Source organism: Balaenoptera ricei, chromosome 17 (assembly GCF_028023285.1).
Source record: "Balaenoptera ricei isolate mBalRic1 chromosome 17, mBalRic1.hap2, whole genome shotgun sequence".
In the NCBI taxonomy this organism is placed as follows: Eukaryota; Metazoa; Chordata; class Mammalia; order Artiodactyla; family Balaenopteridae; genus Balaenoptera; species Balaenoptera ricei.
This window is the reverse complement of record NC_082655.1, coordinates 44,569,753-44,594,200: the sequence shown is the minus strand read 5'-3', so window position 1 is coordinate 44,594,200 and position 24,448 is coordinate 44,569,753. Positions and strand designations below refer to the sequence as shown.

At 37.7% G+C, this 24,448-nt stretch overlaps 1 protein-coding gene across 4 annotated transcripts in view; it reads right to left on the bottom strand.

Annotated features, from left to right (window-relative positions):
* Positions 1 to 24,448, bottom strand: part of RUNX1T1 (RUNX1 partner transcriptional co-repressor 1) — a 135,907-nt gene that overhangs the window by 51,134 nt on the left and 60,325 nt on the right. For all 4 annotated transcript variants that reach the window (XM_059901440.1, XM_059901442.1, XM_059901439.1 and 1 more), the window contains exons 2-3: positions 4,054 to 4,191; positions 1,802 to 2,043 (exon numbers count right to left, since the gene is read on the bottom strand). In XM_059901440.1, coding sequence (XP_059757423.1) covers positions 1,802 to 2,043; positions 4,054 to 4,191 — 380 coding nt within the window. The remainder of the gene's footprint in view (positions 1 to 1,801; positions 2,044 to 4,053; positions 4,192 to 24,448) is intronic.

Genomic DNA, 24,448 nt, shown 5'->3' with positions numbered 1-24,448 from the left:
GTAAAAGCTTGCAGTCAAATGCTCAAAACAAAATTCATTCTCTATTCATTCATCTTTTGACAAATGTTCACTGCCTGCTGAATATATGCCTAGCACTATTAATTAATGTTTTCCCCAACTTATCTTTATAAAGTTTTTAGATAAATAAAATCTTAAGAAAGTATTGCCCTCAAAAGTATTCCACTTAATATATGGGAAAAATCTACTTAAAGCTATCAAATTTTTCTATATATGAAGTTATAGAAACCACAGTTAAAGAACATATCAAATTTATAAAGCAGTTTTAAAATAAACATTTTTTACTAGTAACAACATTTCATCACTCACTTGATACAATTACTGCTTTGGATTTACTTTGTGGTTCTATGATGTAACCTATTTATGTGTCAAAAACACTCTATGCAAAACTCAAGAACAAATAAAAAGGAAAAGATAAGTGACTGACAAAAGTAACTGCAGTACGCTGACACACTATGCCAAAATCACCTTCCTGTCAGAGGAATACAAGGTGATTTGTATTCCAGAGGAATACAAATTTGTCAGAGGAAGCTGATGGATTATGGGAAATGTGAAAGCTTCTTGTTCTTAAAGTGTGGGGGAGAGGGAGGTAAGGGTTAAAAATTGAATTGCAAAGTCTCTGTCAAATGTGAGATACTATGATCTGAAGCATGTCTACTGCACTAAACTCTCACCCAGACTTTTACTTCTAGGACTTCTTTTGTAAAACACAACTGCTATGGCTTTGCCCATGATAAGTCCATGTAGTAAAAATAAATGATTATATCGAGAAAAAGGAAACTGCTGCCTATCGTATGAATTTCAGTTCCATTGTAAGCCTGGATGATAAAAGGCCTGAATATGTGACTCAGAGCTTCTCTATGACTCAGTTTGCTATGGGAAAATCACCTTCCTAAATGAAAATCCTCTATTCATAAAGAAAATCACAGGACATGTAAAAGTGATTTAGAATGCAAGAAAAGGAAATATGTTCTAATTTCCAGTGTGACAATGTACAGACTGTAATATAACGTGCCAAAATCAACACTTCTGTTCTCAAACTAATGGTTTGTGTAATTCTACCTATAGCAAAAAACTGTTTTGTTTTGTTTTTTTTTAAACAATGAATGGTTATAAGGGGTTAAGGGATGAAGAAATCAGGGTATTATTGTTTTATGGGTAGTTTCAGTTTGGGGTGATGAAAAAGTTCTGGAAATGGATAGTAGTGATGGTTATACAACAGTGTGGATGTACTTAATGCCACTGAACTGTACACTCAGAAATGGTTAAAATGGTAAATTTTATGTCGTGTATTTTACCACACACAAAAAATTCAATGCTATTAGCCTTAAAAATGAAAACATAAAAGAATAATGTGTTACTTGTTATAAATTCTTGCTCATCTAGGCTGATAATAAAACCCCCCCAAAGCAACTAAGTTAAAATAAGCACCCAATTAGATTAAGCAAACCATTAACATAACAAAAATATTCTGTCATTGTTGAAAAGACACTAGCCATGCCAGGAGGATATACTTATTAAATTTTATGCACACACAACTTTATGGCCAAGATAATGATAAATTTGTATAACCACATCTTCATTAGCTAAATATCAATAGGAAAAGAAATCATGGTGTGGTCAATACATAATGCAGAACTGAAACCCTTGTTACTACAGAATTATCAGACTTGCATGCAATCTCCAGGTGTAGAAACAAAATACCTGTGAGAATGGAATCTGTATTTTGAATCTCCCCCACACTCTCCCTTAACCCAAACTGGGCCGATTTCCGTTTGCTTACCACCAGTCCTAGTACGAGGGTGCGGACTCTCTCTCCTATTTCCGGTGAAATGTCATTGCCAAACTGCTGCAAGGTAGTGAGGAACCGTTTCAGCTTGCTGAGCTGCCTGGCGCCACAGGCTGGGGGCAGCTGTTGATTAGCCAGAGAAGAAGAGGAAGAAGAGGAAGGCCCATTGCTAAAGCCATTGGGCGGTGAGGGGGCGCCATTCAAGGCTGTGGGTGAATGGCTCGTGCCATTAGTTACTGTCAGAGGGCACAAAATCAGAAAGAAAAAATAAACTTACAGAGAACATGCACAAGGAAATTACAATTAAGTATCCTTCCCTTCCAATCTAGTGAAGTTGGTAATTTAAAAGCTGTTGGGCCTTTTTGGTAAAATGCTTTGACTTCACAGGATTACCAGAGGCTCAGGTACTCCATAACTAAATGGGTGGACTCCTCACACCGCATGAGGATATCCTGCACAGAAGCTGATAAGAAATGGGAGCCGGCTGGAGCACAGGGACAGCCCTGCCTCCCATGCACACATATGCAAACACAGAACAAACAGCATTTTGGATGTCAGCCTTTTGTGCCAGGCTTACATCAATATAACAGAACTATTCCTTTCTAAACTGCTCCCCTAGAGAAAATGGACATTTGGTGGAGACTAAATTTATCACTGGACATTTTTAATCATGTTTTGTACACACAACTGACAGCTGTGTTTATAGAAATACGACTTTCAAGTTTTAACCTTATACCACCCAATTAGAAGGCTATTTTCTCCCCCTCATATTTCTTAACCACTTCTTTAAGGAAAACACCAATTTTATGTAAGAAGCCAAAATGCATATGGTAATTATCAAAGAGTTATTTCTAGAAATCGAAAGGGGACATCTCAGTCCAACTAACAGCATGGATTGGTGGTAACTTCGTAAATTCATTTGATAAAATTTATTTGAACGTCAAGGTGATAATCCATAAGAACTAGGCTAGAAAATTTTGCACATTTCTCACCAAAGAAATGTTGACTTTATCATGTTAGGTCTTTATCAAATCCATCTTTTAAATATAATTTTGATAAACTACCTCCAACAATAGTTTGAAGATGTTTTAAGCACCTTATTATTCTTAAAAGTTTCAAGAAAATAAAATGGTCTCGTCCCAAATGAGTACCAAAGCAACCTGGCAAGAAATGACATCTCACTAGGATCTCTCACAGGAGGCATATGCCTATCACTGTGGCTTTGGGTAACAACAAACCAAATACAAGATGACAGTGTTACAACTTGGCACTGTTGCAGGCCCCTGCTCCTTACATGTTTGGAAAGGTCTTATAAAAGGCAGCGCAACACTACATAAATAGCCTGGATGTGTATTTTGCCGAACCCTTATAATCCCAAGGATCTATTTTTGCCTATTAGTTATTTTTCATTCATATACAGATTTCAGGGCAAACAGTCTGTAAATAGTATTATCTGCAACCAACAGCATTTATTAGTTTCACATATCTTTTGATGATATTTTAACCAGGACTTTCAGATTGATGAAAACAAAGCTATCTGCTATTCCTATTAAAATATAGAGAAAAAAAGGGAAGTTGCTATTCTATCAGAATATTCTGTCCTTTCCTTGGATGACACAAAAAGCAATACACTCCACTGATTCAGAACACAAGTCTTGAGCCAAGCTGAAATGGAATATTTAATAAATGTCTGACAAGTTCAAGCCAAGAAAGATGCTCCTTATTTCAGAAAGTTTTCTGTATGCAACTGTTGCATAGAATGATCCCTCTTTTAACTTAAGAATGTTAGATTTTAACATTATTTGTAAATAATAGAAGAAAGTGGTATTAGAAGATCAGAAGTAACCTGGAAATAATTATAGCATATTAACATGTTCCAAGTCAAAATGAACAAACTAAAATAAGGAGCTCCTCATTAAGTCAAAGGAGAAGTTACCATGGCAATGATGAGTTACAGACCAAAGGCAGTGTTCTTCATTCGCTGAAATCACAGAAGACTACAACTTTGAAACAATAATGAAAAGGCAGGCAAATACTGGCAGTCATACAAATTACACCCAAGATATGATAATTCTGTGCTCAATACCTACTCACTGGCAAACAAATTATTTGTGTGTGTGGGGTGGGGCTTCATTTCTGCATAATAAACTGATGCTGGATCTTGCTGTCCCTTAATTTTTATTTGCAGAAAAAAATTTAATTTGAACTTGAAAAAGGAAACAGCAAATGCAGAAATGCCTACTTACACGTTGTTGGTGTAAATGAACTGGTTCTGGGAGCTCCTTGAGTTGTTGGGGGAGGTGGCATCGTGGGAGGAGTCAGCCTAGACGGGGTCTTCACATCCACAGGTGAGTCTGGCATCGTGGAGTGCTTCTCAGTCCGATCTGGAGGATGCCACCATGATCATGTTATTTTACTCCTTAAGCACCTTAGGGTTTTTTTCGTACCTCAGTTTTATGAGAGGTTCATCTTTTTTACAAGCGAGGTAAGAAATCCAACATCTTCTATCAATAAAATAGGCTTATCTACTGAAGCTTAAATCAAGACTTTATCATCCAAACCCCACTTAAGAAGGTGTAGCACAGATGGCAGGACCTCATTTCTAACTGGGTAATTTTACATCCTATTGTTATTTCTGGCTTGGGCAGATGCTTGGTAGTGTTACATGCAACAGCACAACTTCGCTTGAAGCTGAAGCCAACATTAGCAAGAAGTAAAAAATAGATGAGGAAGTGGGATGGTAATGAACCCCTCGGACAGCTCAGAAATAACACAAATCTGAGGCTCTGTTATGCAGGTGGGATACTGTTAGAAGCTGGTGTTTTGCAATGACTTTTTTGTAATACCTACCATCCCCTTTCCATGCTTAGTTTTCTAGCCTAACAGATGAAGCAGGCTATGTCTCCCAGACATAACCTCTCACTTCAATTTTTTTTCTGACCTGTTTGAAAAATCACCACTACATAAATGTCACAAAACGAAGTGAAGTTATTATTGACTTAGAACTTGTGAGTTTATGATCCACCATTTAAAAAATATGAAATCTGAGAAGTCCGTGCACCGCAGCAAAGAGTAGCCCCCACTCGCTGCAACTAGAGAAAAGCCCGTGTGCAGCAATGAAGACCCAACGCAGCCATAAATAAATAAATTTAAAAAATAAAATAAAACATATCAAACCAATACTTCAATTAATAATCTCAGGCAGAGTAAGAATGGAAAAGTCCCAAACTGAGAACTAAAGACCTTTCTAATATTTTTTCATGAGTATGTGACAGGGAGAAATTTCCTAATTACCCAATAATGAACATTTGCACTTCAGGACTGTTTTATACTAAGTATACTTTTCCCTTGGAATTTTAAACTTTTTTCTCAATCTGATCTACTCAAAGAAACAGATCTCCAGTTAAAAAAAAAAAAGTTTTCATTTTTTTTTTTAGATCCAATTTTCTACAAACATGTGTACACATGCACACACACACCCCAAAAATATCTGAGGCGCCTCTTGCGGCCTTAGGCACAGGTATCTCCCATTTGGAGTTTTTGAAAAGTAATGTAACATAGACTATTAATAAAGAATGGGTCTCTTAAAACATTATGATCACCATAGTGAAAAACTCTCAAATTACTTGTCAATTATTAAAATGAAAAGCCCAAATTACTACTATGACAATTCCAAATCTACCTTACCTTTATTCAAAGCAATTTCATAAGACTTGGGTTGCAATAGAACACAATTTTTGAAAGTGGAAATAGCGTTGACACCGTATTAGGGAAGAATGAAAATAATAATCATTCTATTAAGAGCACTGTGAATGATGATCCAGTGAACAGTATCAGGGTCTCTATTTCTTAGTCTCTACTGCTGGCTGAATAACAATGACTGTCCCTATAGTGAATAAGTGTTCTGAGTGAGATGATTGTGAAGACACATGGAGAGCATCTCTACCTTTATCGTATTGTTAAAATTTTGACCTCATATTGCTATTCCAGAACATTTAACGAGTACCAGTGAATAACTTGTTGTAGAGAAATGCAGAAGTTAGGCAGGTTTAAAACCACTTCTTTGATAGTAAAATTCATTGCACCGTTTACTCACCTCAACCAACCTCAGCAACAAGGGAATAAATAGCTTTCCACTTGTGTTGCAGCTGAGGGAAGAGGTATAGCAGCAAATACAAGTCTCCCTAAATAAAGGCAAATATTTCCTTCATGCCAAGGAAGGAGGGATAAAGAGAGGCTTGCCAGAGTCAGCTGGGAGATAACAGTGGGAACTGCTGGTCCATCTGGTTTTCATTCTGCTAACACTCACATGGAGCTGTTAGCGAAGGCAGTCCAGACCCACAGATTTGAAGCACGTGGTTGCACAGAGAGAGAAAGGAAGAGCAGGAGGGGGAAGGGGAAGTGGGAATAACAGAGAAAGAAATAATAAGTATATCGAGCAATAGAAGGAAAGGGTGAGAAAGAGGGAACAGACCAAAAAGCAGGGAGAAAAGAGCCTGGAAAGGGAGAAAGTTACCCTGGACAGTTTCACCACCGCTAAAAGCTGAGCCTTGGTGGGCACAGGCCCTACCTTACTTGATGCAATTCTTGAGCAATACCTAAACTTGGAAATGTATCTTAAACACGCTTTTCATTACTCTTTTTCCAATAGCCCACACTATGGAAAAAGGGAATAATAAACCATAAAGTTGACAGTGGGTTTCCTCTTCAGACTCTTTTAAGATAAAGTTTGTATTTCTGTCTTCCTCTGCCCAATTTTAGAAAGATTTTTGATATATTCATAATTTTAATTTGAATACCTTTTGAATACCTATCTTGGTCCACTTGTGTAACATGATTCCTATCCAGAATTTAATAATAATAATACCAACAACAATTATTATAAAATGTAGATGAACAACTTTTTAAAATTCCTGAGATGTTGTCAGTATTTTAGGAGCAATAATCACTGAGCTAATGAATAGCAAAACACCACTACTTCTAACAGGAATACACACATTCTCTCTGGAATACATGTATACGTGTATATATTTAAGATTTTGACATTAGCCACATTTCTGTGATGGCTAGCTTCACTCTGATGAAATGGAGTTCCAACCCAGAGGTCCTACAAACTTAGACAAAGTGGGACCATATGTAACTCATTCTGTGCTGTTCAGTGCAATCAATCCAGGATTGAAATAGATGATGAAATAACCAGCCAAGCCTAAGCCATACACACACAAAAACGCTCTGGAGTAGAGAGATTTAAGATAAATTCAGAAAATGTGTTTCAAGTATGCTGCGTTCTGTTGCATTTGTTTTGGATTATTAAAAAAAAAAAAAAAAACATTTTGAAATATATATTCTTGAAACTTCTATAGCAAACAGCAATAGAGCTATGATTCAAGCATAGAAGCATTTCACTCCATTTCAAATTAGAGAATATAGTAAAACCAATATTAAGTTATAATATTTCTCATGTAATTTTTTAAGTTCATGAAAATTATACCGTTCTTGCATGTAATCTCTATTTTTAGTTGCTGTAGGGGAAAGCTGACATTTATTGAAAGACTGACACAAAATGAAAAAAGAAAGAAAGAAAAAAATTATCAGATCAGGGAATTATGTGTTTTAAAAGAACTGACTTTACTTCTACCTTAATGATTCACATCACTTCTAAACAAGATCTTCCCTATGTGGTAAGTTTTCAACTCCCATAGCAAATATCCAACACATATGTACCAAAGATGGCTGATGCATGGAAGAAAATGTGGCATATATAAATACATTACCGATACCATTTCAATATCCAATCAATGTCAGGGCCTTCTAGAAGTGGTATGTTTTCCATTTCCCTTTTTGTTGTTGTTGTTTTATGTGAAAAGGTATGGCATAATCTGCCATGGCACTTATTTTACTTTTAGTTAGTTCAAATAGTTCCAGATGTGTTTTTAAGGTATGAAGCATAGGCATTCTACATTTCCCTTGTTTACATACCATTCTAGAGATGATTGGTGTAAAAAGATTTCAGTATTGGTATAATGAATGGCACGACATTTTCTATCAGAGTTCATCATGTCAATTATAATAGAAGAAATATCTTGGTTTCATAGGTGTTATGGGTTGAGGAACTTTTTGGTCAATTAGTAGTTAGTCCAGAGTTAGTCTTATGTGAATAAGTGTTAGTTACAAAAGCTAGAAGGTATGCACTAAAGAGGATTAAGCCCAAGTGGAACCACGGTACTATTAATGGAAAGGCAGGAGGAACAAAACTGGTACAGAATTCGATTTTTATTTCTCTGGAAAATTTGGCAAATACAGTTCTGACAATTGAGTCATTTAGTGACTCCAGTGATTGGGTGTGAGATGTTACAGGCAACTGTCTGCAGATTGGAAAGGTAGCCATCCAGCCTCCACACCACCACCACCTCATTTCCCTGAAAAACACCTCTGGTAACATTCATTCCTGCTCAGAACCCTTCAACAATGCCTAAGAATAAAAGTCAAATGCTAATATTTTAAGCTGGATGTACTGATACAGTGGGAAGGATATTTAGCAATAACAGGAGAACTTCCAAGTTAAGTCAGACTTGGTTGCAAATGTAGACTCCTGACCGTCAGCAGTGGGCCCTCAGGCAAGTGAGTTACCCTGAGCCTCAGTCCCTCATAGGAATGGGGATACAATCCTCTACCTCATCAGGACCCCACCACAGCGCCTATTCATATTAGATACCAACACGTGTGAGCTCCGTTCTCTTTGACCTTCCTCTTCATGATCCATTTATGGGTTTATTTCCAGTGTCTTTCCCCAATTCTATGCTGTCTATATAGGGCACCCTGACATTACTCCTTGGCTTTTCTGCCTTTCTTTATCATGCTGTTGTTTCCTTTATCTAGAAGAACCTGTCCCATCTTATACATTATTCACTGCCCATTATAGATTCCACATCCTCTTACAGCTTTTCCCAGTTGCCCCAGGTGTCAACCACATCAGGTTTCCTCTGCCTCTCTTTTAGCATTTATCACAGCCCATCTGTACAATAGCTGTATATGTGAATGTGTATTATACACTCTAACACCCCAACCAGTGAAAATAGTAAGCAACTTGATAGCAATTTTTTTAACTGCCTCCTTAGGAAGACATTTAAAAAATAAACACAACCATGGTTTTCACTAGAAGCATGGTTACATTCCTAATTTTTACAAATCCATTCCCTATATTATAGCCAGTTCAAAGATAGCAACCCTAATTTCATGGCAAAAGACAAACACAGAACCATCAACAGCATATAAATATATGAGGAAATAGAGTACAGGTAATATGAGAAGATACTGAAAATCCAAAATTCAGTTCAACTGTGCAACCCACTTATTATGTGGTTTCAGGCAAGTGTAAGAATGACCTGTTACCTCATGTCTTACCACAGGTGTTATATGAAGATTGCTATATCTGAAATACAAATCTGATCTGACCTACTCCCTGATTTAAAACCTTTGGGAGTGTCCCACTGACCACAGAATGAAATATATGCTCTTCAGCTTAGCTTATGTCACAGATACTGTTGAGTGCCTACTCAACAGCCCTCATCCCTGTCTTCCTGCTGAAGAGCTCTAATTTTGTTCGGGTACAAAATTTGGGGGGCCAGAGTCTCCTTGTTTTACATTAATCAGGTTATCACATTCCCCTTATCAGCAACAGGTTTCAGAGGTGAGTGTTGTGCTCCAATTCTGGACAATGGGTCATGAATGAGGCCTATGGAAAAGGTTCTAGGAAAGAATTCCTCACTCTCTAAACAGAGACCCAAGAAGAAAATAGCCCTTCTTCTTCTGATAGGCACTACTGTATCTATAAGTGATTCCTTCACTTCTTTGGAGTCTGCTTTTCTTATTTATAAAACTAAGCATCCTGGAATACGTGACCTCAAGGATCTTTTGCAAACTCTAATATTCTCTGGTTTCTTTTTCCAGATATGGCTTATGATCATCTCAAACATAAAGGAGACTACCCAGAGAAAATATATCTGACAATAAAGTGACCACTAGATTTCCTCTGTCCACATAAATTTCTATGTCCACAAGAATATGTCTGCACAGAAATTTTTTCCCATAAACATTAAAATTAATATCTACCTCTAGTTTTCAAATACATTTTCAATCCTCATTACTAAATCTCCATCAATGAGTTGGTTACAAAATACCCTACAAAATGTCCAAATTTCCCTGTTTAGTTATCATCAAAACACTCACTTTCACAGCTCAGGTTCTTGAAAGAGTAATCTACACTCACTTTCCTTATTTCCCATTCCACCTTACGTGTACTTGGAGGGGACACCTGTAAGACTTTATGCCTAGAAAGTTTCCCTCCCAGTACAGGGACTTGCCATGCCCTCTAATCTCATAACTACCTTGGGAACCACCATGTTCTTTCGTGACCTTGTACCCAAGATACCAGTGGCTGGTCCAGGCACAGCGCTTAGTCCAAGATGGGCAATCTCAGGAAAGGAAAACAATCTCAAGGACTGTTTCCCAAGGAAAACCACACTGTCTACTGCCCTCCATGTCCAGAGAGCAGGCCTGTGTTGAAAAAGAAGGCAGCTAACAGACAGAAAGAAACAAAGAAGTGGCAAGAGATCATCCTTATAGTGCTTTGTAGTAAAGTTCTTCACTCTGCTGGATCCTAGGCACCAGCTGCATCTCTAAAATTCCTACAATTTGGATCTTCCAAACAATCCTAGTCAATCAGTCCCTACTTTGCCTAAAACCTAATTTGAGTTGACTTTTCACGCAAAACCAAAGAATCCTGACTAAAATAACCCTGGAATGTAGCATCGATGTATTCTCTTAATTCCCACTGAAACTCTTCTAAATAGTTTCTTCATTATTAATCCAAGAAACACTTGTATCCTTTATCTGGCATCTTTGTAGCAGCTGACACTGTTCAGGACTTCCTCCTTCCTGAAACATATTGTCCCCATGATACCACTATTCTAACACTCTCCTCATGTTTCTTAGGCCTTCCTGGGTGCTCCTTCTCAGTCTCTTTTATGGGTTCACCCTTCTTCACCTCTGTGATAATTACTGTTATTTTCCCCCAGTGTTCTTCTTCAAAGTTTCACTCTATACCTTTTCCTTAGTGACTTCATTGGTGCTGGGATAGTTACACCATGGCCATTATGCAGATAACTTGTACCTATAACTCTAGCCCTAATATCCTTTCCAAGTTCTAGAACCAAATATCTAGAATGCTACTCATTTCAACAGCCTGAATTCAAACCCTCATCATCCATCATCTCTCACCTGGCCTAATCAACAATCCATTGAATGGACTCCCGGATCTGACTATTCATCTCTGATCCATTCTCCAAAGACCTTTCATAATGCTAAGCATAAAGTCCTTGTGTCTTAGTAGGGCATAGAAAGACCTTTGTGACTCATCTGGTTCCCATCCACCCCCATCCATTAAGTAACTCTTTACTGAACGACTTATGGCTCTCCAAATGCCCCTGGGTCACACAGGGTTCCACTGCATTGCATCCCTTTCCTGAAATACTCTTCACCCCACCACTGCCTGGTTAAGTCCATCATTCCTTTAAAACTCCATTTGGGTGTCACTTCAGCCAGAAACAACAACCCTCCCATTTCAGGCTGTCCCAAACTCCCCCACATTTCCCTATTTCACTCTCTAGTTCCTCTTATGGCACTGATCACACTGTACTTAGAACCAACGTCAGTCTCTCCCACTAGTTCATGATTTACTTAAGGGAAATTATGACATATGGTTTGTTGTTATAGTCCCAGCACTTGGCACAATGCTTGACACATAGAAGGTTCTCAATACATTTAATATTTTAAATGAATATATATTGCTATAATGTCATAATGTAGGCAGATGGGGTAGGGTGTCCTTGGAGAAAAAGAACCAGATATAGCTTTTTGACATAAGAGAAGCCATTTTAGGCCTAAACCATTTTGTGATCTAAGCCTGGCCACAATGCTTGTCCTTGAATAGGTCTCAGTAATTAATGATTTTAAGGGAACAAAGGAATGCAGGAACAGAGGAAAAAGCAGTCAAGAAACAATAGTTCAGCAATAAATCAGAGTCCTAGTTTCTCCTCAAGGGATATACATAACCATCTTATACATATCTTGGAGTTGTTTTACAGGAACTAAGGCCTCCATCCAGGTGGAGGATGGTAAGGTAAGACCCCAGAACCTAAAGAAAGATGATGTTGACCTTTTCTGACCCTCATGACTTCAATCAACTAAAGCTTAGATTCTGTCACCCTTTGCCCCAATTCTATGTAGAATTCTCCTCTGCTCAAGCCCCATCATGAATATGCACGTAGCTTAAAACTCCCCCAGTTTTGCTGTTGGGGAGACACTGCTTTGGGAAGGATCTCCAGTGTTCTCCTTACTTGCTGCAAGTAATAAATCCTTCCTTTTCCCGATCTTTGGCTTGGTTGTGTCTTTTGCAACACCCATCAAGAGGGGAACCCAGTTTTCAGGTAACAATAAGGCATGCCTTTCGTCACAATTTTGAAACACTAGAACTTTCAAGAGACATGACAGATTTAACTTAAGATACAATCATCTACATCTTTTTTCCATCCTTAAAAAAATCCTAAAAAGAATTTCTACATTAAGTAATCAAATATAAATCTTTGAATTGGATTATTGAGTTCACCAGTTTTAAAATGCCTTTCAGCAATCACAATATATTTCCTAAAACCTTTTATATTAGAAAAGGAGATTTGTAAGGCAATTTATACACGTATGACATAGCCTCCAAAAGCTCCCTTTTTTACAATAATAGTATCAGCGTAGTCATACATCATACATATGTACATTCAAAACAAAGAAAAAAAAAACATATTATGAACCAAAACCAATTTTTTCCACATTTCAAAGTTTTCCTGTTACTTGTGTATGGATGGTAGGATTATAGATTATTTTTAGTTTCTGTTATCTTTCTTTTATTTAAAGTTATGCAATGAACATGTTTTATTTTTACAAGAAAAAAAAAAAAAAACCCACAAAAACCCTTAGGATAAATCACCTAAAATCAGGCGTTAGGCACTACACCAAATGCCCTGCATGCTTTATCTCACTTTAAAATCTCACTATGAAAGGTACTACAAATTTGACCATCTTATATAAAGGAACTGAGGACCAGAGAGGGTGGATAATTTGTTCGAGGTTACAAGCTAGAACTTACTCCAGGTCGTCTCAGAGTTCATTATCATCTAAAACTAATATTATTTTATACAAGATCTGGAAAACTGAAATAAAGAAACATTCAGTAAATATTAAACCTAGAGACAGCATTATACTAGAACTGCACCTTCCAAAACTACTGTACTAGCCACATATGACCATTTAAATTTTAATTAATTAAAACTAAATAAAATTAAAAATTTAGATCCTCAGTCACACTAGCCACCATTCAAGTGCTCAACAGCCGTGGTGACATGGCTACCATACTAGAAAGCTCAGTTATAGAGTATTTCTGTCATCACAAAAGGACAACGCCGTAATCAAATAATGGCTCTGAAATGTTACACTTAGAAACAAAAGCTCCGTGGGAAGAATCCATGGAAGTGTCCACGCAGCCTGAAAGTGTGGGGATGGGGGAAGGAGTGCCTTTGACCTCATCCTAAACACCTCCCATTCCCATTCAGATGTTTCACTTGTTTTATAGGTTGAGCTTCTGCATATGATTTCATTTGATGGGTAAAAGGAAAAATAAAAGTTTGAAACCCAATGACTAAGATAAGTGAGCTCTGAGGAAGCAGGAGAATAAGTCATGCTCAGTCCAAGTAATCAGTAAACACTGGGATAACTATGCTAATGAGAACAACGCCAAGGGTTCAGTCCTGGAAGAAGCTGGCCAACAGCTGAGTCAGCAGCTGGTCCAGAAACAGGGATGACTGCCTAAAACAGGACATCATGCCTTTAAAGAGCGTGAGTTAAGATGGAAGACGGCAAAAGAATGAGGTAAATCCATACTAATCTATCACAATTTCTAGAAAAATAACTTCAAAAATCTCTTGTGTCATCTCTTATAGGGACAATGAATTTCCCTTCACTTCCTCTATAGCACTTAAGTAGCTAGTACTTGAAATATTTATCTTGTTTTTGAATGTTTCCCCAATCACAGTGTCAACTTCACAAATGCAGAAAATTTTGACCTATTTTGTTAACTCCAGCTTCCACAGCATTTAGAAGAGTGCCTGAAACGGTAGGCACTTGATAAAGATTTGTTGAATGAATGAATAAAGAAAGTAAAAACAAGGGAAAAAGTAAAGCGAGTTTCTGACAAAACAGGCAGAGACATATTAGTAACTCTATGGTTACCCAGAGTGGGCCAGAGGATGAGTAAGCAGACAGGAGACATGCTGAAAGCACACACTCATTTAAATGGAGTAGAGGCCCAACATAGTCTAAACCAGTTCATTCATTTTTGACAAAGATGACCTGCAGCCCACCAAGAGAAAGCACTATAAACATTAATAAGTACCCAAATGGTGGTTCTGGTTAGAAAAATCAATTACGAATTTCATAAAGTGTGGAAAGGAATGTGGGTCTTATGAATACTGGTAGACTCCAGGCATTAATTGTATGTATAAGCTCCTTAGAAATGTCATCTCTCCCACATCTGTTATTACCTTCACTCCAGTGATTCTGCTTCAGAGTCTAATAACCACTTCCTGGAGGTAGCTCCTGGAGCCACCAAGGGGATATCAAGCAGCCTGGGGTTAACTATGGTACTTTAACCAGCATAGTTCCACATTAATCTGTTTTAAGATTTAATGTATTTTAAGATTTCGTTTGGAAAAAAGGAACCTCTTGTTTAAGAAAGACAAGTTTGAAACGGCTGGCACAGGCAACTAGCGGAATGTTTGCTGAATGACTGTGATAAAAACACTAAGGAAAAAACCACAACTCTTAAATACATAGAAAAGTAACTCCTGCTTGCATAAAGAGCAGAGAAAGACAAAGGCATCACCAAGGGCCCATAAATTGAACATAAGCATTTATGTAAACCCCTGCTGCCAAAGTGCAGATTATTCCAGAAGGTGAAAAAAATCATTAGATAGTGATCCAAACCTTTAACAATCTCAAAGTACACACAATTTTTTACTCCATCAAGATTTGTCTTATTTGCCAATGACAAAGAAGGCTATAGAGCCAGCTCTGAGAGCTGTCGCAGAAAAAATGGTAGCATACACATCCAGCTGCAGTCAATTATGATTACCTAGATAAGACTTAGTAAATCTAGGCAGAAAATTATGAAGGTGCGCAGAGTATGTACCCATGACTAAATCACAGACAAGCAAATAGCAGAAGCTCAAATGAATATTTGTTGAATTTAATTGAATGTACTCTTAAAAATAACCAATCGGTACTGTTAGTGTAGACTTCACATAATAGGAAATGGGAAAGCACAGAGAGTTTTTAGGCAGCTGAATTATATACTCATTTTTATATTATAGGTATATGTGGAACAGAGAATAAATAGGGTAAGAAAGGCAAGAGGACCGGATACCAAGAGTGTAGGCAAGAAATGATACAGCATCCAGCATGGAAGTGGCCCTAAGAATGGAGAATAGGAGGGAGATTCAGGAGACATTTGAAAAGTCTGTGTCAAATTCACAGAGCTTCGTAACAAAATAAGATAAACCTTGAGTAAGTAGGAATCTAGAGGTGCATGGCAATGTGAAAAAGCAAACCCAAACACGATAGGAAGAACCATTTGGAAAAAAGTTCCGTTAAGTCATAGTGACTTAGAGGGATCCCTGCAACACTCTGTTGTTCATATATAAAACACACTAAACATCTTCCTCTCCTCCCACAGGTGCCACCATCAAATTATTCTCCCTCCTAAACGTGTTTCTCCATCTCCATCACCATCCTCGGGCACTACCATCTTCCACCGGGACTTTTTCAGGAGCTAATCTTCACAACCCCTCACCCCATAATGCCATCTGTTTACCATACAACAGATGGAATAATCTTGTCAAACACAAATGTATTCACTCGTCTAAATAACAGCATTTATTCAAAAATATCTGAGCCATCTACAAAGTGCTGGGTACTATTTTATACAACAGGGAGAAGGCAATAAAAACAAAGGAAAATCACTGCCCTCAAGAATTTTATATTCTAATGATCAGATCAAGTTACTACTCTAAATACTTTAAAGTGTTTCAATGGTTTACCATCACTCTTAAGATAATATCCAAAACCCTTTAAGTGACCTAGAACAGTAGATAGACTTAGTCTTTGCTAAGTCTCCTCTCTTATCTCACATCTCATTGGTTTAATCAGTTGCAAGTTTCACCTCACCTCACGGCCTTTCACTTAGCCAAGAAAACCCACCTCAGCTCAAATTCACTTACTCAAAGGTGTCCCTGATCCCCCCTCCCCCCCCACCCCCTGTGTTATAAGCTCTATTGTACCATCTAACTGTTGCTTACAGAGCTTACAGAAACTATTAAAAATAACTGTATAATTACTTGTTGTCTAACACCCCCTATCAGACAGGACAACGCTCCATAATGGCAGGGAGCATATCATTTCAATATCATATATCAATTCAGTCCCAGAATTTATCACACTGTTAAGAACCTAGTATAAGTAAATTGTGGATAAAGACATTTTCTATTTAAAAATACAGATTTGGAGGTACAAGTAGAGCAAAGCAATTGGATTCCTTAGTTCCCTTAAAAGGAATTTCAAAATTTCTTCGATGATAGAGATAATAAAACAATGGTGATAATAACAGAACCAGTCTCCCAAATTCATACTTAATCCTCACTGCAATGGGGCTTCCACCAACACCATTCCACCCAACCACTCCAGCATAGGTACAAACTTTTTTGTGGTTAATCCAAAAGATATCAATCAATCTTTATCTTACTTGAGCTCTCAGCAGTCTTTGATCTGTCCAGCCACTTCTTACTCCTTTTCTCCTGTAGTATCATTCTTCTAGTTGTCACTAGGAGTTTCACTGAGTTCTCTCGGACCCCGGCCCCTCCTATGAGCCAGGGTCTCACCTTCTCCTCTTCTGAACTGCCTTCAACCCCTCTGCTCTCTCCTGGGAACCAGACGAGTTATCTAACTACTTGCTTAACAACTCTACCCAGATATCCCATTGACAGCTGTATTTAGAATCAAATCTACCATCTTCCTGAGGAAATCTGTGCCTCCTCCTGTACTTCAATCTCTATCTCCAAGCTGAAAGACCACAATCACCCTAAGCCTCCCCCCTCTGCACCATCTTCCTTCCACATCTAATCCATGCCCCGTATCCTATCAATTCCACTTCTAAATGTTGACACCTTTAGGATCCACCCTCAGTTAACCTCTGACCTGGGTTCAGAACCTACAGAGCCTCTGAATGGTTTTCTTTACCTCTAGGTCCCTCTCTGCTCAAATCTTCTCTCCTTTGCTTCCAGAGCAATATTTTTAAAATATGAATCTGACAAAATCTTCTTATAATCCTTCTACAATATATAATCTATTTAAAATCTTTCTACAATTATAAAAGTTGGTCAGGGAAAAGAATGAAGGTTCTTCTCTTCTTAACTCTGTATCTCCAATGTCTAAAAAAGGACCTTATACACAGTAGGTCCTTAAATAGTTTGTTGTATTAAGCCATTTAAAAAAAATTAAATTATCAAGATGTCCATTCTACTCCCCTTTGGTATATACTGTAATCATTAAATATAAAGCAATCCCAACTAAAATACTAACAAATTTTTTCCAGAATTTTACAAATGTTTTAAAAGTTAATTTGAAATAAAAATGAAAATAGCTAGGAAAACCAGGAAATGAAATGTAATGAGGAAATTGAGTCTAACATTTGTTAAAATGCACCATAAAACTACAATTTGAACAATGTGCTACTGGTATAGAAACAGATAATTCAGCAAAATAAAAGCTGAAAAGCAGAAAAAATATAAAGCTCAGAAATGACTATATAGCTAAGAATTCAGTATATGGTAAAGATGACTTCTAATATTAGTGAGAAAATGATAAAAGCAATTCAATGAACTCTCTTTGGAACTACTAGACAACAATTTGGAAAAAATGAAGTAAACCCCTGTCTCATATACAAAGTCATTCACTTCCCGTATGAATAAAACTTTAATATAAAAATGAAAAAAAAATACTAAATATATAGGTATTTACTTGTTTACTCTTAGGATTGGAAAAGAGTCTAAACTATAAGAAAGGCAGAACCAATAACGGCACTTATTAATAAATTTGAGTACAGCAAAAAATACCATAAACAAAGTAAAAGGCAAGCAACACCCAGGGAACAAATATTTGTTATGTGACAACAATGAATTGATATCCTTAATATATAAATAGTCCCACTGAATCAATAATTAAAAGTCAAAAAGCCCATCAAAAAAGACTGTAAAACAGCAGGAATAGGAAATGCACAAAAGAAAAATAAATGACCTATAACCCTGTGGAGAAAAAAATTTAACCTCACTAGTATTTTTTTACATTATTAAAACAAGATACTCTTTAATCTAACAGATTGACAGAATTTTAAAAATGATAATATAGTATTAGTTACAGTACAAACTGGCACTTTAACATTTTTGTAAAATGATACCAATTTTCCTACAGGACAATTAGGCAATATGTATCGACTGCCTCTAAATTATATATATCCTTTAATATACCAATTCCACTGTTTAAAAATTATCCTAAGTAAATAATATCAAGTGTACAAAGATGTTTATAATGAAGAAGACTGGAAATAACCTAGTTGTCCAACTATGGACATTTGGCAATTCAAATTCTAATAGAACCATACAGTAGAACATGATGATGTGTATATTTACATGGAAAGATACTACAAAGATATATGCTTTGCAGGATCCTGTTTAAAAAAACAACTATTTTAAGACAGTTATAGATGGATGGATGTGTCTGTATTTGTGTGCACAGGTAAAAAGTCTGGAAGGATATGCATACAAAGGATCTACATCAGAAATATTAAGAGTGGCTATCTCTTAAATCAGTGGTTCACAATACGGCAGAGCTTTCAAATATACTGTCAAACAGTCATGTTATAAAAAGCCTTTTTCTTTTCAATTTTTTGCTCAGTTTTAACACTGTATTTAAACAATTCTAAGACCCCTCTATTTTTTCTTTATATCGTCTCTGAAACTGGGATAAGTACCCTTAAAACCATGGAATCAAAGCATTATTCATGCTTAGCGGCAGCACTTTTTTCTGGGAGCACTTTTTTACTTGTAAAATAACCATGGGCCTTAAAATCAATTTAGATAAAATATAGCACACCTAGATTTTTCTAATGAAACTAAATGTGAAAAAAATTAACAGAAAAACATACTTCGCTCTATTTGGAAGTCTACCAAGGCTGTTCAGCTTCAGTTTGAAGGAGCAAAAAACTGGGATTCAAGACAACCAAAAGGGGGAGGGGAGGGGTCAGGAGGTAGGGTTCTCTACAGGGGCTGTAGCACAGGAAAACCCTTGAACATGTCACAAAGGTAGAAAAAGTGCCTTATTCACCTCAGTATCCCAATCATCTAGCAGTGCCTAGCACCAGTGTCTATTGAGTAAAGGGATAAATGCTCTTTTAGTAATAAAGAAGTCCACACACAGTACAGACAGAAAGGAAAAGATCTCAGATCACTTAGCAGGGGAGAATCCAGAAGTATAGTAGCACACCATGAGAGCAAAATCCCCAAATAAATGATCAAATTCTTTATAAACCGTTCAAGGAGCACCATACAACATAACAGAACCCTCCACTTAAAGCTGTTTCACTAAGTTGTCTAGAGAAGGGTTCCCAAAGACAAGTTTGGACTGCCTATGAATTATATTAGCAAATTCTTTACATATAACAATATTTACACACCACATGAGAACTGAAGGTATGTGTTTAAATGGACATTTCTCTGACTTAGTATGGTCAATATATAAAAAGATCAAGTCTATAAATTCTACACAGTTGGGTTAATTTCACATTTACTATTTCTTAATAGATTCTGCCTCAGTTAATATTCTGCATAATACAATTTTTCATGGAGGCCCATGACCTTATTTAAATTAATAAAGTAATTCAGAGAAGGTACCCTAATTAATTATTGCTAATAAATATTCCCTAAGGACAGAAGCTCAAGTTCTGTTTACCAAAGAAATAACTGCACATGTATATTCAGATGTATCTAAGTAAGTCCATTTTCCCTTATATCAAGACACTTCAAAAGCAAGCATATCTTTTAATCTCAGGAAGACCATCAGGGAACCAAGAACTATAAAATTCTATCTGGCTACAGTCTGAATGACACATTTTTACAATACACACCACCTTAAGTTCTAGGGATGTGCCTCAAGTAGACATGTAAATAAATTCAAGTTATTAAGTCCTTAATGTAGCCTCATCTGTACATATACTTTAAATGTGGGTAAATATGTTATTAAATTAAGATGACAGTCTAAATTCCCATCCATTTACTAGGAATCATTTATATTTCATATAGCACTAGAGATGTCTTCTCTGAGTTTATGAAGAATTATAATGGGAGGAAGTCAAACCAAACATTGATGGACAACTGCAAAGAGCATTCCATGTACAAATGAAAAATGTTGCTTGCAAGAGATATATAAGATCATTTTCAAAAGCACGACCTCCTTGATACTCTTTGTCAGATAAATTAATCACAAAAGTAATAAATGTCTAAATACGAAGGAAGCTGTTCTCATTCAAGGTTCACCACATTATTACTAACTTGTTACTAACAATAACTCAAATTAGGATATATCCAATCACCCCTATGATAATATCACTACTACTACTTCCTTAAAAAGCAAAGGGGTAGAATTTTTGGCACAGGGCAAACACCAGCACAGAAGTCCACTCTCATTGTGAATGTTGTCATTCCTTGAGCAGCAGCAAGAAAAAGATGCTGGGAATCTCTGTTTTGAGGGGTCAAACCAGTGCTTATTATTACGTGCCGCTCCCTTCTCAAAATTACTGCCCAGGATACCTCAGGAAAGTTACTGGAGACTAATAAACCATTTCACAACTCTTCATCATCACTCTCTGAAAAACAATAATTTACTAGTACGAGCTTAGATTTGCAAGAAAACACTAGCTTTTGCCCTGGTAGATCATATTTTATGTCTACTTGGCCTGACTCTAGGCAAAATTATAAAGTCAGCGACATTTATCTTCAGTGTCTCCCCTTTCTCTTTGGTTTATCTTCCTTTCAGTACCTCCCACTATTCCTCACCCACGAGAAATCTGTAACTCTTATCCTACCCTTAGTTTAAAGACAGTAAATTGTGACACCCACCTAGACCCAACGTCCAGAGCTTCAGATCTGTCCCAAGTGTCTACTTCTGGGACTAAAGTTGCAGTAATCATATAATGGCAGTAACTAATTAGTGGCACACACACACACTTTTCCTCATTTTGTGACTCAGAATTACCTGAGTTGAGGGGCAGGGGGAAGGGTAGAGGAAATGCAGAAAGAAACACCATGCAATTGAATGGAGGGAATTTATCTTGTTCCTCTCTTCTGCCCCGCCCTGAACACATTACTGAGTGCTCAGTAACACCTAACCCTTTAACAAACAAACATGGTCCTTCTCTACCTTAATTTGAAGGATAAGCTGTTATAGGTCTTTTATAGCGGCAGTCGCCAACCTTTTTGGCACCAGGGACCGGTTTTGTGGAAAACAATTTTTCCATGGTGAGGCGGGGGGTGGGGAGGCATGGTTCAGGCGGTCATGGAGAAATGGGGAGCAGCAGCTCCCCTGCCACTCACGGGGTGGGGGGGGGGGGGGGAAATCCCTGTTTTACAGGGCCTTCAGGAACCAAGGAAGTATCAGTGGGAAGGACAGGACAGTATCACAAACAGTTCTAGGCAGTTACATATTGAAGGATATAATCCAATGTCTATGGAACATCTATTTATGAATATGATAAATACTAGAAAGTTACTATTTTCCTTCTCCCCTCTACAAATGGTCAGCTCATTTTCACCTTTTCTATTTTCAGCATCAATGTCACCTCCTGAGGGCATCAATCCTTCCCTGGCCATCCAATCTCAAGCAGGTTTTTGTGCCCCTTTGTTTCCTTCACATACTTGGAAAACTCAAAATTCTTTTACATCCTTTTCCTTGGAGTTTAGTGGGCTCCCACCCCAGAATCCCAGCCCCAGCACAGTGTCTGGCACAGAATTACTACAAAAGACCTGCTAAAACAAAATTTTAAAGACAGAATTCTAACTTTCAAAGGGGCAACAGTAGAATGTGAACTAGTTATAAAACCAGTAAGAAAAGAAACAGGGAGGGGTCATGAACCAGAAACACAAAGGGAGGGTTAATAACCAAGAGTTCATGCTAAGGTCAAGGTTAGATGGGCGGTGTGATAAAGCAAAGAGGAAAAGCTGAATGGGACAGAGAAAATGAAGAAGGCTTTCCAGATTAAATGAGCCTGAGCGTGTCCAGCCTGGTTGAGCCCCAGACAAGATGAGACAAGAAAGACAGTAAAAAATGAGGGTGCATTAATTAATCTTGAAGACATCATTTGACTTGCCTCAATCCTCCAGCCAAATTCTGATAACCTCATGCCCTATTTAAGCAAATAAAGTGAGGTTATCAGGCATAAAGCCCTGCAAACCTCACCCTCAGAACTCCTGCTTCTCTGCACCTGAATCTTGAGTTTCAGAAGAGGCAACTTCTGTCTCTAGAGGCTTCACTCTACCAATCATTCCACCCTCTCCTTAACTTGAGCTTGTCTGACTCTACCTCTTCCTTCCTAGAACCTAGGCATGCTCAAATCTCTCCCACCAAGAACAAACCAACCCCTCTCTCCATGTAGATGGTGTTCCCTCTATCCTTCCACTGGCAGGCTTCTGAAGGGTAGACCTCACTGGCTCTGTCTACATCATCTCTTCCATCAACTTTGAAACGCACCACAAACAAGCTCCAACAAAGGGACAGAGGTTTACTGGTAACTATTGATATATTCCTTCCAGATGGCCAAATCCAAAAGGCAATCTAGCCCCTCCCAATTAACTCCTGGTCCCTCTGCAGCATTTCACACTATAGACCACTCCCTCCATGAAACTCTTTGCCCCCCTGATTTTAATGAGACCTGACTCTCAGATGCCCTGGTAGTCACCAGGGTTCTTTTCGAGGCTTTTCTCTCTTCACACCATACATTTGCCTCCATTCCAAAGGTTTTAGCTATCACCTCTGACTTCAAATCAAGATTTTCAGTATACACATCTCTACTCAACAAACCTGTGATCTAGCTCCCTATGGAATATCTCAGCAGTCATATAACAGATAAACCTGAAAGTTAATGCTCTATTGTTGAATTATTCACTATTCTGGTTAATGGCGATCAGTTGTCCAAATAAGAATTCAGAGTCATCCTAGACACCACGACTCCCCAGTCCCTGGCTCCACATCCAACCGATGTATTAGAGCCCTTTGGTTCTCTCTAGTTAGTACCCCTAGAGCCTGCTGCTCCCAGCCTCCTTCTCTTTTTCATTGATACTGAAGCCAATCATCATCCTATCTCACCAAGCAGACTGCAGATTTCATCTTCTTCAATTTACCTTCTACATCACTTCCAAAGTGATATGAACATTCAACCCAACAATATGATCCCTCTGCTTAAAAGCCTCCAGTTACTTTCCTTTCTGCCACTCCAACCTATATGACAGATGTCTACTTCTGATACTTCCTCATGCTGTAAGCTCTAGCCATGCTGGTTCATGCCTTAGCATTCCTGTTTTATGTTCTTCCCTATATTTAAAATGTCCTCTGGCAACAAGAAGCTTGTGATCTTTCAAGACACAGAAGAAACGCCACCTCTTCCATGAAGGCTTCCCTCATTACCCTTGTTCCACATTCAAATTAGAGAGAGATGATCACTTCCTTCTTTAGGCTCTACTTTGCATATATCTATTAGAGAACTTAGCATCATCCAATTGTTGTGCTTGCAAGTGTGTGTCCAGGTGTGTATACTATGCACACATACACATACATTCCTTAGAAGACTAGGCCCACATCCTATTGATTATTCCACCCCAGCATTCTGCACAGAGCCTAGTAAGTAAATGCTTAGTAGCTGGCTCTGAATAAACATTTGATGGCAAACTGCTGTAAGTCAAAAACACTAGGATTTAGGACAGCAAAGGAAAGAAAGTCATCAAGTTAAAAAAAGAAAATCATAGAAGGTGAGAAAGAAAATAGCATTTCTACATTAGACCCTGCCCTGAACCAACTGGGAGTTAGAGGGTCTGGCTCTCTGCACTCCAAAGCTCTCTGCTCCTTCCCCTGTCATAACACAACACACATCTTATTGTAAATAACTTTATGTGTGTCCTCCTTGCTTGGGAGAAATATCACTACTATTACTGTCAAAATATCTTAATAGCAATTATATTTATTGAGCATTTACCGAGTGCCAGGTACCTTGCTAAATGCTTTACATATGTTAACTCATTTAATTTTCACAATAGGCCAGTGCTGTGAATGTTATTAATATTACCATTGTACAGATGGAAAAAGTGAGCCTTAAAAAGATTAATCAATTTGCCCATTGTCCTGTAGCTAGTGAACAGGATTCAAAGCCAAGGAGTATGATTT